The following is a 15344-nucleotide window of genomic DNA, read 5'->3' as shown; positions in this document are numbered from 1 at the left end:
GTTATGGTGAGCTGAGATCGTGCCACTGCACTCTAGCCTGGGTGACAGAGCGAGACTGTCTCAAAAAAATTAAGAATTTTTTTAGAAATTATAAAACATTGGACACACGTGTGTTAACCAAGAAAAATAAAATAAAACCAAAGTAACAATGGTGACAACATGCAGGTTCCCATTAAGGGATGCCAGTGGGGATCAAAGACAAAGCCCTGAAGCCAGTGTTTATCCAAAAGAAAGTCAGGTAATAGGTATCAAAATATACCTGGTCTTTGGGTCATAGAACGAGGAGGTTGGTTCCTCCTGAGGGAAGTAAACATATATTTTCAAAACTCACAGAAAGGAAGGCCTCCTAAGGGCCTCAAATCTAAGTTGGACAAAGTGCCCACTTAGATGTGAATACTCCCTTAGCACTCCAACGGGGGCCTCCAGACAGTGAGATGCAGGCAGAGCAGAGTCACCCAGAAGCCAGGTTCGTCAGTTAAGGACTGTGGCATTATCAGCAAAGCACCCAAGCACGCCTCTGTGGACATCTGTCCTATTGATGTTCAATGAAGCATGCAGGGTCCTCCTAGAACACTAACTAATTTCTGTCTCAGGGGTCACATTTGAGCAGCCAGAGTCTTAAGCCACAGAGAGAAAGATGGAGCAGTCCTCAGATCAGGCCAGAAGCTGGGCCACCTCAGGGGAGTGGGAGCCCCTACAGGCGAGGTTACCTCGCACACGCCACATCGCCGGCGCTTAAAGGCGTTCTCCTTGTCTTCTCTGTCATCCTTTTCAATTTGCTCTGCGAAGAAAGTGTCGAAGATCTGGTAGACCAACTTGGTGGTGGTGGCTTTCGTGGGTCCCCTGTCCTTCTCCCTGGTAGAATGCCTGATGGCCTGCCGCCTCGCCTGGGCTCGCCTACGGGAGAGGGTCCAGCATCTCAGAGGACTGGCACAGAGGATGTGCACCATGCTCTAACCTCCTCAGTCTCCAGTCTTCACTCTTGTCCCCGCCGCATCCTTACCTCTGTCCCAGCGTGACCCCGGCCAGCTTGATCAGGTCCCGCATGCAGGGCGTCAGGAAGATGGGCTGCTCGTCACTGTCCCCAGCCTCGTCATAACTCTCCACCTGCTCCACCACAAACTGCGCGTGTCGCAGGAGGGAGTCCTCCGTGAAGCGGTTCAAGTTGAGGCCAGAAGGAGGAACTGTGGTCTTGAAAGAGAACAGGTTTCTCTCATGCTTAAGCCAAACTGGCCTAAATCCAACTGAAGAACAATGTCTGCTGGTTCTGAAGGCAAGTTTCCGGTGGGAATCCCAGATGCTGAGGCCCCTCGATCTCTTACCTCGATCTTGTTGATCAGGTCCTCGTAGGTCGAGTCGGAATTGCTCTGCAGGAACTCCACCACAATCTTGCTGATGTAGATCTTCTCCTGCATCAGCCCAAATATGGGCGCATACTCCGGGCTGGGATCCATCAGAATGTATTCGGCAAACGCTGGGGTGAACAGAGCAGGTGTGAAAAAGGGGTTGGAATCTGATGGCACCTACGGTGGCCACAGGGCAGGGAGGAGTCTACCAAACTCACCCAACAGTCTAAAAGTCATCCTGTACCCAAATGTCAGAAACACAGGGTACAACACATCATAGCTGGCTTGTTCTGAAGAAGCCTATCTGAGTCAGCCAGAGAGCGAAGACTAGCTGAGTAGGCCTTCATTGAGCTCATCTCTGGTTTTTGGAATTCAGTCTGGGTTTGGGTTGCAAGAATAAGACCTGCTTTTTTTGTGTGTGTGTGGAGGAGGATGGAGTCTTGCTCCATCGCCCAGGCTGAAGTGCAGTGGCATGATCTCGGCTCACTGCAACCTCTGCCTCCTGGGTTCACGTGATTGTCCTGCCATAGCCTCCCATGTAGCTGGGATTACAGGTGTGCACCATCACACGTGGCTATTGTTTGCGTTTTTGGTAGATGGGGTTTCACCATGTTGGCCAGGCTCAGCGAATTCCTGGCCTCAAGTGATCTCCCGACCTCAGCCTCCCAAAGTGCTGGGATTACAGGTGTGAGCCACCACATCCGGCCAAGACCTGCTCTTACAACTGGAGAGTCAGTTCCAGAGCCGGTCATAACTAACACAAGAGGCTACCCCAACTGAACCTGATAAGGTTCCCACAGTCACATGGCCTTCTGCAAGCCTGCTGAGAATTCCCACCAGAGCCCCACCAGCCCCCAGGAAGGAGAACATGAAGGCCCCCTTTCAGACCCCCGGCCAGCCTTTGATGGGCCACACACTTACAGGTGCTGAAGCCGATGAGGGCCTTTTCACCTCCGTCAAAGCCAGTGATCCACCATTCATTTATGGGGCCAAGATTTTTGCCATTAACACCACCTAGAGCAGAAAAAAGAAATGGACTAAGGGCTCTGACTCATATCCCAAACCCAGGAGGGCTAAGAGGTGCTCCAAGCGCCCAGCTCAGCAGACATCCCATCAGCCAGGTCGGGTGCTCCTCAGTCACCACAGTGACTTGGCCTACAGCTGTTCCCAACACAAAATCTCATGCCCTAACTTTAAGAGGCAGCAGCTCCAGCTGAATATTGCTTTATAAGTATATTTATATTTATACGTATATATAAGTATGTGTGCGTGTATATATATATAAATACATGTATATACATGTGTATATGTATATGTGTATATATACATATATATACACACACATATTTATAATTTTTTAAATAGAAGCAGGCTCTTGCTATGTTGCCCAGGCTGGCCTCAAACTCCTGAGCTCAAGTGATCCTCTGGCCTCAGACCCCCAAAGTGCTAGGATTATAGATGTGAACCACCCTGCCTGGCTGTTTTTAAAGTGTGCCCCAAACAATCCTGGACTCCTCCTTACCTTCAAGAGATGGGTCATCATCATAGATTGGTTTTGCTGAACCAGAAAAGAAGAGTTCGATATTCTTCTCGATGAGGCCGGTGTCAATGGGACACAGGTGGCCGTGTTTACAGTACACGCTGGACAGGAAACAAAGCATACGCTTACCAGCTAAGCCATGAAGGTGGGTCTTGGTGCAGACTTCAGATCAGGCACGAAGCAATGAGACAATGTACAAGTCCAACACTCTTTTTTTTGTTTTTGAAACAGTCTTGCTCTGTCCCCTAGGCTGGAGTGCAATGGCGTGATCTCGGCTCACTGCAACCTATCCGCCTCCCGGGTTCAAGTAATTCTCCTGCCTCAGTCTCCCGAGTAGCTGGGATTACAGGCCTGCACCACCATGCCGAGCTAATTTTTATATTTTTAGTAGGGACGGTGTTTCACTACGTTGGCCAGGCTAGTCTTGAACTCCTGACCTCCAGTGATCTACCTGCCTCGGGCTCCCAAAATGCTGGGATTACAGACTGAGCCACCACGCCCAGCCCCAACATTCATTTTTTTGGTTGCGGGAACACTAAATTAAGACAGTGTTCTATCACCCGGAGTGTCTACCTTATTCTCCCACCTAAGCATCAAGAGTATGTGTGTCTGCAAGAGCAACACCAAAAGATCAGTCAGACTTACAGTGTGGGAAATACCGGTTTCTAGAACAGTTTCCACTATGCAGTGTAGCCACCATATCTATTCAGCTGTAGAACATTTCCGTCACTCAAATGTTAATAAAGCCTCATTCCCATCAAGTAGCAGTCACTCTCCAGTCTCCTCCCAACCGGCCCTCAGCCCCTGCAACCACCTGCTTTCTATATCTATGAATTCACCTATTCAAATACCTCATATGGTTAATTTTATATTACACGAGTCAGACCTCAATTTAAAAAAGTAATAAAGCAGGTTATAGAACAGTGTGAAAAGGGATGTGGGAGAGAAGGACTTCTGCCTCCTTTTGGGCATAAATCTCAAACACAGGGAGGGCACCTGTGACCCCACTGTCCAGATGCCCCTTGACATTTGGGAGCAGGTTCCTTATTGAAGACAGAGAGGCAAGATGTCAAACTTAAGGAAAAAGACATGAACTGGGGGTTCTGCTTATGAACCTGCTCATCTAGGCACAAGGATCACCCTTCCCCGGCCAGAGGTGCTGGGCTATCCTCAGAGCCCCCATATGGAGCCTGCACAGGTCTCTGGAGAGCACCCCTCCACCACACTCACCAGGCTTAGTGCCTTGAAAACCAGAAATGCTCAAACAAAAAACTGAACACCTCCTGCGGAGCTCCCCTACCGCGTGCCAGGCATGGCAGACAGAATAGGTGGCAGCCCTGCCCTCAGGATGTAAGGCCCAGAAGAAGAGACAGATGAAGACAGCGTGGATCAAGGGAGATCAAGGGAGGGCCTACAGAAGAGGGGGTCCCGCTCCCCACTGCACAGGTGGGCTGGAGGCTCTCTCCATGGGGAGACATGGGAGAGAAGTTCTAAGTCCTAGGCAGTGGCAGGACCCACTGATTCGCAGGCCAGACCCCACCCATGAGTGGCTTCTATCCGCCACTTTCAGGCCAAGTACAGCGGCATGGAGAGTCCCTAAATAACCCAGGCAGCCCAGCTCCAGTGGACAGAAGGCATGCGACTCCTGTAAAGTGTCCTCCAGGCCACCATCCCACGCTCTAGGAACAAATCTATGATAGATCTCAATTCAGGGAGGAAGCTGAGACATCAGGACTCTGGCAGCCCCAGCCCCAGGCTCCCCTGAGCCTTTGCCCTGATGAAGGCCAGAGTGAGGCCCTGGGGCATGGTAGCCAGCTCTGCCCACCACAGCACACCTCACTCACACCAGCAGGCAGAGGTGTGTGGCCCTGCTTTGGGCAAGGCCTGGGGGGCTAGCAGTTGCTGGTGGGTGCAACAGCATCTTGGTCTGGATCGGGATCCCATAGAAGGAGAGGGAGGGGAACAACCATCAGCCAAGCACAGGGAGCATGTGGATGCCCTCCCAGTGGGCGCAGGAACCGCTGCCTGTGGGTGTTTCCAACAGGGGTCCCCAAGGCACTTCCCCCTCCTCTTCACAGAGAGGGAAAACACCACCCAGGCCTAAAAGGAGGCAGGGCTGTTCCTGGAGCTGAGGCATTTCCCACGAAGAACAAGGTGAAGCCCTGTAGGGTGACTGCACCCGCAGGGAGAGGGAGCAAAATGGTGCTGGGGATGCCTGAGAGCACGGGCCCTCTGCCCACTCAAGAGCTGACGTAAGCCTCAGTGAAGGTAGGGGCCGGACGCCAGGCACGTTCCCTCAGAGGACACGAGAGTCAATGCTGAGGTCTGCAAGTCCCTGTGTGGCCCAGCCCCAACCCACCACCACACCAGGCTTGCCATTCACCTTCCACAGCTGGCACAGGCCCCTCCGAGCCCTGGTAATCACGCCCCCTTCTACCTAGGGTGCCCCACCCTGGCCATCCCCTTGGCCTCTTCTCTCGCAAGGTCTTTACTGAAATCATTGCCTCTCGCGTCTTCACAGACCTTCCTCCTCACACTCTTTCTCTCTACATGCAACCAGGCTTTTTAAAAATCTGTCATGGCTGTGACTACCCGACAGGTATCACCCATTTTTGGCTCTGTGAAGGCAGGATGTGAGCAGCTACATCGACACCCAGATCACTGGTACCTAGCACAGAGCAAGCCTTCATCTAAGCGTGTGACCCTCAGGATGTAGGCAGAATGGAGGGGCAATATGTGTAGTGTAAAAACCCAAAAACCAAACCAAAAATCAGCAAAGCTCTACTGTCCCTTCACCAGTTTTCCATGGTGGCTCTTTGAGATGGAGTCTTGCTCTGTCGCCCAGGCTGGAGTGCAGTGGCACCATCTCAGCTCACTGCAACCTCCGCCTCCAGAGTTCAAGAAATTCTCCTGCCTAAGCCTCTCGAGTAGTTGGGATTACAGTCGTGTACCACCACACCTGGCTACTTTTTTACTTTCAGTAGGTTTCGCCGTGTTGGCCAGGCTGGTCTCAAACTCCTGACCTGAAGTGATCTGCTCACCTCGGCCTCCCAAAATGCTAGGATTACAGGCATGAGCCACCGCGCCCAGCCCTCCAAGGTAGCTCTTATCCACGAAGTATTAGCTTAAGACATGCTGCAGGTCAGGCCCTAAAAACCATAATCTTGAGCCCGTAGACGCCTCTGGGAAAGCGCCTCCTTCCACGAAACACACACACACACACAAAAGTACACTTACCTGAAGCAAGTCAGTTTGTGCTGGGGAAGCGCCTCATAACTCTCAAAGCCAGACTCGTTGGCATCAAAGATGGACAGCTTCTCATTTGTCAGCATCTGTGGCTCATCCACCTGAAGGACACGGGGCCCGTGAGCAGAGGGACGAGGGACAGGCAGAGGAAGGCTGGGAAGAGAGCTGCACGTACCGCGTCTGGTGGGTGCTGCCCATATTTGAGGTCGGGGTCGTCCAGGTACTGCCCGCACTGAATGCACTTGGGAGGGTGGGTCTGTGGGAGCAAGAACACAGATGATGGCGCTCAAGAGAGCCGCTCCCAGCCGCCTCGTGAGCACCGCCACCAGCTTTATTCCCAGCAGACATTTACCTTGGAGTTCACGACTGTTTTGGCGCGAGCCATTTTTTTCTCCGTTCTGGGGGGAAAAGCACAGCATCGTTTAATTGTTTCAGAAAATATCAAAATCGCCCCTGTGAGGTTTCTGCCTGAGGCGCCTGTGGCACATGGAGGCACCGGTTGCGGCAGTGAGGCCCAGGCGCGAGGTCACAGTGGCTCTTCACCGCAGGGGCGTCCCGCCTGACGCATCTTGGTCCTGTGTTCACCAACCCAATCCAAAATGAGCCTAAGGTTGCTCCCCAAGGTTGCTCTGGCAATTACTAAAACCTTTCCCTTTTGTTCTAGAACCATCATTTTAACATTAGCATCTGCTTTGGATAATGCCAAGAATAAATTCTTACGGTTCTTTGGGGGTCGTTTTCCGTCTCTTCTCCTCCTACACAGGGAAAACAAAAGAGGATTAAAGGGTAAGAGTGTTTCACACCCAGATAGTGCTTCGGTGTTCAAGAACTTTGTGTAAGTGATTATCATAAAACAGAAGGGGGAGGGAGGGAATGAGAGGGCCAGCAGGTGAGCTCTGATTCACTCTACCATCTAAAGTCATATAATCAAAAATCTAGGCCGGGTGCGGTGGCTCAAGCCTGTAATCCCAGCACTTTGGGAGGCCGAGACGGGCGGATCACAAGGTCAGGAGATCGAGACCATCCTGGCTAACATGGTGAAACCCCATCTCTACTAAAAAATACAAAAAACTAGCCAGGCAAGGTGGCGGGTGTCTGTAGTCCCAGCTACTCGGGAGGCTGAGGCAGGAGAATGGCATAAACCTGGGAGGCAGAGTTGCAGTGAGCTGAGATCCGGCCACTGCACTCCAGCCTGAGTGACAGAGCGAGACTCCGTCTCAAAAAAAAAAAAAAAAAAAAAAAAAAATCTTATAGCCAGGCCCAGTACAGTGGCTCATGCCTGTAATCCCAGCACTTTGGGAGGCCAAGGCACACAGATCACTGGAGGTCAGGAGTTCCAGACTAGCCTGGCCAAAGCGGCGAAATCATGTCTCTACTAAAAATACTAAGATTGGCCGGGCGCGGTGGCTCAAGCCTGTAATCCCAGCACTTTGGGAGGCCGAGACGGGCGGATCACGAGGTCAGGAGATCAAGACCATCCTGGCTAACACGGTGAAACCCCGTCTCTACTAAAAAATACAAAAAAACTAGCCAGGCGAGGTGGCAGGCACCTGTAGTCCCAGCTACTCGGGAGGCTGAGGCAGGAGAATGGCATAAACCCGGGAGGCGGAGCTTGTAGTGAGCCGAGATCCGGCCACTGCACTCCAGCCTGGGTGACAGAGACTCCGTCTCAAAAAAAAAAAAAAGAAAAAAAAAAAACTAAGATTAAGCCAGGCGGGCACTTGTAATTCCAGATACTCAGGAGGCTGAGGCAGAAGAATTGCTTGAACCCGGGACATAGAGGTTGCAGTGAGCAGAGATCACGCCAGTGCACTCCAGCCTGGGCGACAGTGAGAGTTCATCTCAAAATAAATGAATAAATAAATCTCATAACCAAAAACTTCCTGAAAAGATTCAGAGAGGAAGGCCGGGCGCGGTGGCTCAAGCCTGTAATCCCAGCACTTTGGGAGGCCGAGATGGGCGGATCACAAGGTCAGGAGATCGAGACCATCCTGGCTAACATGGTGAAACCCCATCTCTACTAAAAATACAAAAAACTAGCCGGGCGAGGTGGCGGGCGCCTGTAGTCCCAGCTACTCGGGAGGCTGAGGCAGGAGAATGGTGTAAACCCGGGAGGCGGAGCTTGCAGTGAGCTGAGATCCGGCCACTGCACTCCAGCCTGGGCGACAGAGCGAGACTCCGTCTCAAAAAAAAAAAAAGATTCAGAGGGGAAGCCAATTTTTTAAAACCTTAGCTTTCCTGTATAAGTGACACCTCAAGGTAAACAAATAACTGGCCAGGCACAGGACCAGGCATGGTGGCTCACGCCTGTAATCCCAGCACTTTGGGAGGCCAAGGCAGATGGATCACGAGGTCAAGAGATTGAGACCATCCTGGCCAAGATGGTGAAACCCCGTCTCTACTAAAATTACAAAAATTAGCTGGGTGTGGTGGCGAGTGCCTGTAGTCCCAGCTACTTGGGCGGCTGAGGCAAGAGAATTGCTTGAACCAGGGTGACGGAGGTTGCAGTGAGCCGAGATCGCACCACTGCACTCCAGTCTGGTGACACAGCGAGACTCTGTCTCAATAAATAAATAAATAAATAAATAACTGGCCAGGCACAGTGGCCCATGCCTGTAATCCTAGCACTTTAAGTAGCCCAGGTGGGAGGACTGCTTGAGCCCAGGAGCTCAAGACCAGCCTGGGCAACACAGTAAAACCCTGTCTCCACAAAAATAGAAAGTTAGCTGGGTGTAGTGGCATCGTCTATAGTCCCAGCTACCTTGAAGGCCCAGGTGGGAGGATTGCTTCAGCCCAGGAGTTCGAGGCTACGGTAGCTATAACTGTACCACTGCACTCTAGCCTCGATAACAGAATGAGACCCTGTCTCAAAAATAAATACTAAAATGTAAAGGTAAGCAAACAATTGATGAGGGGGTATACAGACTGAGTCATGTCCCCTGCAAAATTCATACATTAAGACTAACCTGCTATGTGACTGTATTTGGATATAGAATCTTTAAGGAGACAATTATGGTTAAAAGAGGTAATAAAGGTGGGGCCTTACCCAATAAGACCAATGTCCTTGTATTTTTTGTTGTTTTTGAGAAGGAGTCTTGCTGTGTCCCCAGCCTGGAGTGCAATGGCATGATCTCAGCTCACTGCAACCTCTGCCTCCTGGGTTCAAGCGATTCTCCTGCCTCAGCTTTCCAAGTAGCTGAGATTACAGGCCCCTACCACCACAACTGACTAACTTTTGTATTTTTAGTAGAGATGGGGTTTCACCATGTTGTCCAGGCTGGTTTCAAACTCCTGACCTCAGGTGATGCGCCTGCCTTGGCCTCCCAAAGTGCTGGGAAGACAGGCGTGAGCCACTGTACCCAGCCCTTTTTTTTTTTTTTTTTGAGACAGTCTTGCTCTGTTGTCCAGGCAGGAGTACAGTGGCACAATCTCAGCTCACAGCAACCTCCACCTCCTGGGTGCAAGCAATTCTCGTGCCTCAGCCTTCCAAGCAGCTGGGACTACAGGCATATGCCACCGCACCCAGCTAATTTTGCTGTGTCCCTAGCCTGCAGTACAATGGTGAGATCTCGGCTTACTGCAACCTCCACCTCCCGTGCTCAAGTGATTCTCCTGTCTCAGCCTCCCGAGTAGCTGGGACTATGGGTGCGCACCACCGCCTGCTAATTTTTCTATTTTTAGTAGAGACAGGGTTTCACCATATTGGTCAGGCTGGTCTTGAACTCCTGATTCACCTGCCTCAGCCTCTTAAAGTGCTGGGATTACAGGCGTGAGCCACCACGCCCAGTCTTCTTTTTCCCAAGACCAGTCTGGGCAACATGGCGAAACCCCGTCTTGAAAAAAAAAAAAAGAAAGAAAAGTGAGACCTTTACCTTTTCATCCTCGTCTTTTTCATCAGAAATCTGTGGATTTGCTTTTTCAGGTTCTTTTTCTTCAGGCCTCCGTTTGGCAGCTCTGCAGGGTGAACAGATACAGAGCAAGTAGCAGCTTAGGAACACCACATTGCCAACTCGCACGGAAAATGACAAACTAATGCTTCCCCAGGGGAAAGCAAGATACCCGTGGGAGCTTTGCAGTTACACTGCCAGCTTGTCATCCTGAGACGAGGCCTTCAGAGGCCCCAGGGTCCCCGCACATGTCTACATCACCACAGTTCTAGAACAGGCTTTCTTTCTTTATTTTTTTGAGACAGTTTTACTCTTGTTGTCCAGGCTGGAGAGTAGTGGCGCGATCTCGGCTCACCGCAACCTCCACCTCCTGGCTTTTAACAATTCTGCCTCAGCCTCCTGAGTAGCTGGGATTATAGGCACCTGCCAGTACAGCCAGCTAATTTTTGTATTTTTGGTAGAGATGGGTTTCCACCATATTGGCCAGGCTGGCCTCAAACTCCTGACCTCACGTGATTCGCCCACCTCAGCCTCCCAAAGTGCTGGGATTACAGGTGCAAGCCACCACACCTGGCCTAGAACAGGTTTTCTCCTGGTTCAGAAAACACAAAAGCACAAGCATTTTAAACACTTACAGATCTTTGGGTTGACTTCTGTGCTGCTTCTCATCCTGAGAGAAAAACAGGGGGGAGGTAGAGAGAAAAAGAGGGGAAAAAATTAGTTTCTGAGCCAGAGTGAGATAAAATGCAAACACCAAAGTTACAGGTTAGGGATCCTCACTGTGGAGCTGGAAGACAGGCAGGCCTGGGCAGATCTACCTGGTAGACACAAGGCTTCACTTTCCCTCCCTTAATTCCCCACCTGAAACTAACAAGAGGGCACTAAACAACCTCCTACACCAGAGCTTCGCAAACTGTTTTTGTCAGAGCCAGAGGATCAGTATTTTCAGCTTTGCTGACCACGTGGTCTGTGTCAGGATGATCATCTCTGCCATGGTAGCACAAAAGCACCCACAGGCAAAATGTAAATGAAAAAGTATGGCTCTGTTCCAATAAAACTTTATTTACAGGCTGTGTGCAGTGGCATGTGCCTGTAAGTCCAGCACTTTGGGAGGCTAAGGCAGGAGGTTGCTTGAGGCCAGGAATTCGAGGCCAGCCTGGGCAACACAGTGAGACCCTGTCTCTACAAAAATCTCTCTCTCTCTCTCTCTCTCAGATAGGTAGGTAGGTAGGTAGGTAGATAGGTAGGTAGGTAGGTAGATAGATAGATGAGTGAGCCTAGTTGCCCAGGCTCACTCATCTATCTACCTACCTACCTACCTACCTACCTACCTACCTACCTATCTACCTACCTACCTACCTACCTATCTGAGAGACAGAGTTTCACTCTTGTTGCCCATCTATCTATCTATCTATCTATCTATCTATCTATCTATCTATCTATCTATCTATCTGAGAGAGGCAGAGTTTCACTCCTGTTGCCTATCTATCTATCTATCTATCTATCTATCTATCTATCTATCTGAGAGAGAGACAGAGTTTCATTGTTGTTGCCCAGGCTAGAGTGCAATGGTGTGATCTTGGCTCACTGCAACCTCTGCCTCTCGGGTTCAAACGATTCTCCTGCCTCAGTCTCCCTAGTAGCTGGGATTATAGGCATGCACCACCATACCCAGCTAATTTTGTATTTTTAGTAGAGGCGGGGTTTCACCATATAGTCAGGCTGATTTCGAACTCCTGACCTCAGGTGATCCGCCCACCTCAGCCTCCCAAAATGCTGGGATTATAGGTGTGAGCCACCACGGCTGGCCTACAAAAAATAAATTTAAAAAGCAGTACATGCCTATAGTGCCAGCTACTTGGGAGGCTGGGGTGGGAGGATCACTTGAGCCCAGGAGACTACAGTGAGCTATGATAGCACCACTGCACTCCTGCACTCTAGCCTGGGAAACAGAACAAGGTCCTGTCTCAAAAAAACAGGCCGGGTGTGGTGCCTCACACATGTAATCCCAGCACCTTTGGAGGCTGAGGCAGGTGGATTGTTTGAGGTCAGGAGTTAGAGACCAGCCTGGCCAACATGGTAAATCCCCATCTCTACTAAAAATATAAAAATTAGCCAGGCATGGTAGCACATGCTGTAATCCCAGCCACTCCAGAGGTTGAGACAGGAGAATCACTTAAACCTAGGAGGTGGAAGCTGCAGTGAGTCAACCAGTGCATGACAGCGGGAGACTGTCTTTAAAAAAAAAAAAAAAAAAAAAAAAAAAAAAAAAAAAAAAAAAAAAAACGAACCAAACAGACTGAACACAATGGTTCGTGCCTGTAATCCTACCACTCTGCCACTTTGGGAGACTGAGGTAGGTGGAGAACTTGAGTCCAGGAGTTTGACTGAGACCAGCCTAGGCAACATGGCAAAACCCTATCTCTACAAACACTTTATTATTATTATTATTTTTTTTTTTTTTTTTTTTTTTTTTGAGATGGAGTCTCGCTCTGTCGCCCAGCCCAGGCTGGAGTGCAGTGGCGCGATCTCGGCTCACTGCAAGCTCCGCCTCCCGGGTTCATGCCATTCTCCTGCCTCAGCCTCCCGAGTAGCTGGGACTACAGGCGCCCACAACCGCGCCCGGCTAATTTTTTGTATTTTTAGTAGAGACGGGGTTTTCACCGTGGTCTCGATCTCCTGACCTTGTGATCCGCCCGCCTCGGCCTCCCAAAGTGCTGGGATTACAGGCGTGAGCCACCGCGCCTGGCCTCTTTTTTTTTTTTTTTTGAGACGGAGTCTTGCTCTGTCCCCCAGGCTGGAGTGCAGTGGCGCGATCTCGGCTCACTGCAAGCTCCGCCTCCTGGGTTTACGCCATTCTCCTGCCTCAGCCTCCTGAGTAGCTGGGACTACAGGCGCCCGCCACCTCGCCCAGCTAGTTTTTTGTATTTTTAGTAGAGACGGGGTTTCACCGTGTTAGCCAGGATGGTCTCGATCTCCTGACCTTGTGATCCGCCCGCCTCGGCCTCCCAAAGTGCTGGGATTACAGGCTTGAGCCACCGCGCCCGGCTCTACAAACACTTTAAAAAAAAAATTAGCTGGACATGGTGGTGCCTGCCTATAGTCCCAGCTACCTGGGAGGCTGAGGTGGAAAGATCACCTGAGCCTGGGAGGTCGAGGCTGCAGTGAACCGTGATGGCACCATTGCACTCCAGCCTGGGTGACAGAGCAAGACCCTGTCTCTCGGGATAGGGGACAGTGGTGCTTAGAGCTTTGGGAGGCAGAGACGGCACCTCCTGTGCAAGGGGCCCCCTGGGGTGAAGCAGCCAACAATCCTTGTTCTCTGGGCACTGCTTTTATTATTATTACTATATATATTTTTTTGAGAGTCTCACTCTGTTGCCCAGGCTGGACTGCAGCGGCATAATCTTGGCTCATTGCAACCTCTGCCATCTGGGTTCAAGTGATTCTCATACCTCAGCCTCCCAAGTAGCTGGGATTATAGGCACGTACCATGAAGCCGACCTAATTTTTGTATTTTTAGGTGACATGGGGTTTCACCCTGTTGGCCAGGCTGGTCTTAAACTCCTGACCTCAAGTGATCCGCCCACCTCAGCCTCCCAAAGTGCTGGGATTACAGTAGTGAGCCACCGTGCGCAGCCCTCACATCCTTTTCTACCATGAGGCAAAAGTGTTGGCGGTGTGAGCTCAGGCCCCTGCCAGTTTCCAATAGAGGGCAGGGAGTAATGTGACTACTCCAGGGATCCCAGGCAAGTGCTGACAGTAAGGTGCCCAACATTTGGACAGAAGAGGTGAGGGACAGGAGGCAATACCAAAGGCTCTCCCGCTACAGGGTGAGGACGGAAGCCCATCGGCGACCGGGTCAGAAGTGAGGGTGCTCGTCACCCAGCAAGCCCATGACTTTGGGCTCCACTCTCTAGATCGCAACAGGCAGAAACCCAGAGACTCTCTTGGGGTCTTCGGCGTCTCTTAGATAGGGACTCACTGTCCCACACCGATGACCTAGCTCCCTTCCCTGGAGTTCATGCAGGAGGGCCTGCAGGCAACCTGGCCATCCTGTACTTTGACAAAGGCCCAGCAGTGCTCTACATGATGCTTTAGGGTTTAAACACATGCACTTGGCTGAATTAGACTGGGGAGGCTGGCAGGGGGAGAGCTAGACTCAGAAGAACGTAGGAGGCTGGGAAAGAAATCGAGGTGTGGCTGACGTGTGTCGGAGCTGACTGTGTGTCAAGGCTTCTCAGCAGTGAGGCCTCAGGAGAGGATGCTTCACGCACATCTCAGCTCAGGTGCACACAGACCCTCTCTAGTGTGAAATACAGAGGACAACTGAGTGTTCACTAGGCATTGGGCACAGGCATCCAGCCACAAATCCCGGCCCCCAAGAGGAGGAAAAGGTGACCTTCCCAGAGTCTGGATGACCCCGTGGAGCCTAGGTGGATGGGACTGGACTTGAACCCAGATCCCCACCCTGCACTCTCCCGCCCAAGCAAACAGGAGCAGAAGAACAAGGGGGAGTTCAGAAACAAAGATCCCGCCTTTACTTTCTCATCTCCGTCTTCGTCCTCGTCAGCGTGCACACCTGCCCTGGCTTCTCTGTCCGGCTCCTCCTTCAGTTTCTGTTTGGGTGTTCTGTCACAGAAGACAACACACACATAGGCTGGTCAGCACGGCAGGGGGCGCCCTGCACCAGGGCCAACAGCTCCTAAGGGTTGACACAAGCTCCCCAGGTTCAGAGGACAGGCTGTCTCTCCAGTTTTCACTGCAGGAAGCCCAGAGGGCATTTACTACTCCAGGACTCAAGGTCTTCAGGAACACCGTCAATACCCCATCTGAATGTTGGTCAGAGATGCCAGTGGTTTAATACAAAAAGTAGACAAAGGGACGCCATGATTTCTGTGGCCTGATGGGAATCCAGCCTGCGGTAGAGGAAAACCCGTGTCTGGCCTGCCCGGGCTGAGGAGAGCTGCGCTGATGTGCGGTCTGCGTCAGTCAGTGACCGTGGACAGCTGACTGCACACAGGGCTCTGAGTCTTCACCTACCTCTCTGCCAGGGCCCTGGCGCTGAGGTGGGGTATTCTGCCCACCTCTGGATTCAGGCTCACTCTCAACATCTGCTTCAGCTAATTGCTTTTTCTTTTTCTTTTTTTCTTGAGGCAGAGTCTCGCTCTGTCACCCAGGCTGGAGTGCAGTGATGTGATCTCGGTTCACTGCAACCTCTACCTCCCGGGTTCAAGTGATTCTCCTGCCTCAGTCTCCCAAGTAGCTGGGACCACAGGTGTGCACCACCACGCCCAGCTAATTTTTTGTATTTTTAATTAGAGA

At 51.3% G+C, this 15344-nt stretch overlaps 1 protein-coding gene across 4 annotated transcripts in view; it reads right to left on the bottom strand.

Moving 5' to 3' along the window:
• DNMT1 (DNA methyltransferase 1) overlaps positions 1–15344 on the bottom strand; it is a 62258-nt gene that overhangs the window by 20842 nt on the left and 26072 nt on the right. For all 4 annotated transcript variants that reach the window (XM_050769999.1, XM_050770000.1, XM_050769998.1 and 1 more), the window contains 12 exons: positions 14564–14651; positions 10655–10689; positions 10005–10086; positions 6853–6887; positions 6485–6530; positions 6308–6388; positions 6124–6233; positions 2869–2987; positions 2268–2360; positions 1323–1474; positions 1004–1191; positions 711–897 (listed from right to left, as the gene is read on the bottom strand). In XM_050769999.1, coding sequence (XP_050625956.1) covers positions 711–897; positions 1004–1191; positions 1323–1474; positions 2268–2360; positions 2869–2987; positions 6124–6233; positions 6308–6388; positions 6485–6530; positions 6853–6887; positions 10005–10086; positions 10655–10689; positions 14564–14651 — 1216 coding nt within the window. The remainder of the gene's footprint in view (positions 1–710; positions 898–1003; positions 1192–1322; positions 1475–2267; positions 2361–2868; positions 2988–6123; positions 6234–6307; positions 6389–6484; positions 6531–6852; positions 6888–10004; positions 10087–10654; positions 10690–14563; positions 14652–15344) is intronic.

Source organism: Macaca thibetana, chromosome 19 (genome assembly GCF_024542745.1).
Source record: "Macaca thibetana thibetana isolate TM-01 chromosome 19, ASM2454274v1, whole genome shotgun sequence".
Classification (NCBI taxonomy): Eukaryota; Metazoa; Chordata; class Mammalia; order Primates; family Cercopithecidae; genus Macaca; species Macaca thibetana.
This window is presented reverse-complemented; position numbering and strand designations above follow the sequence as displayed.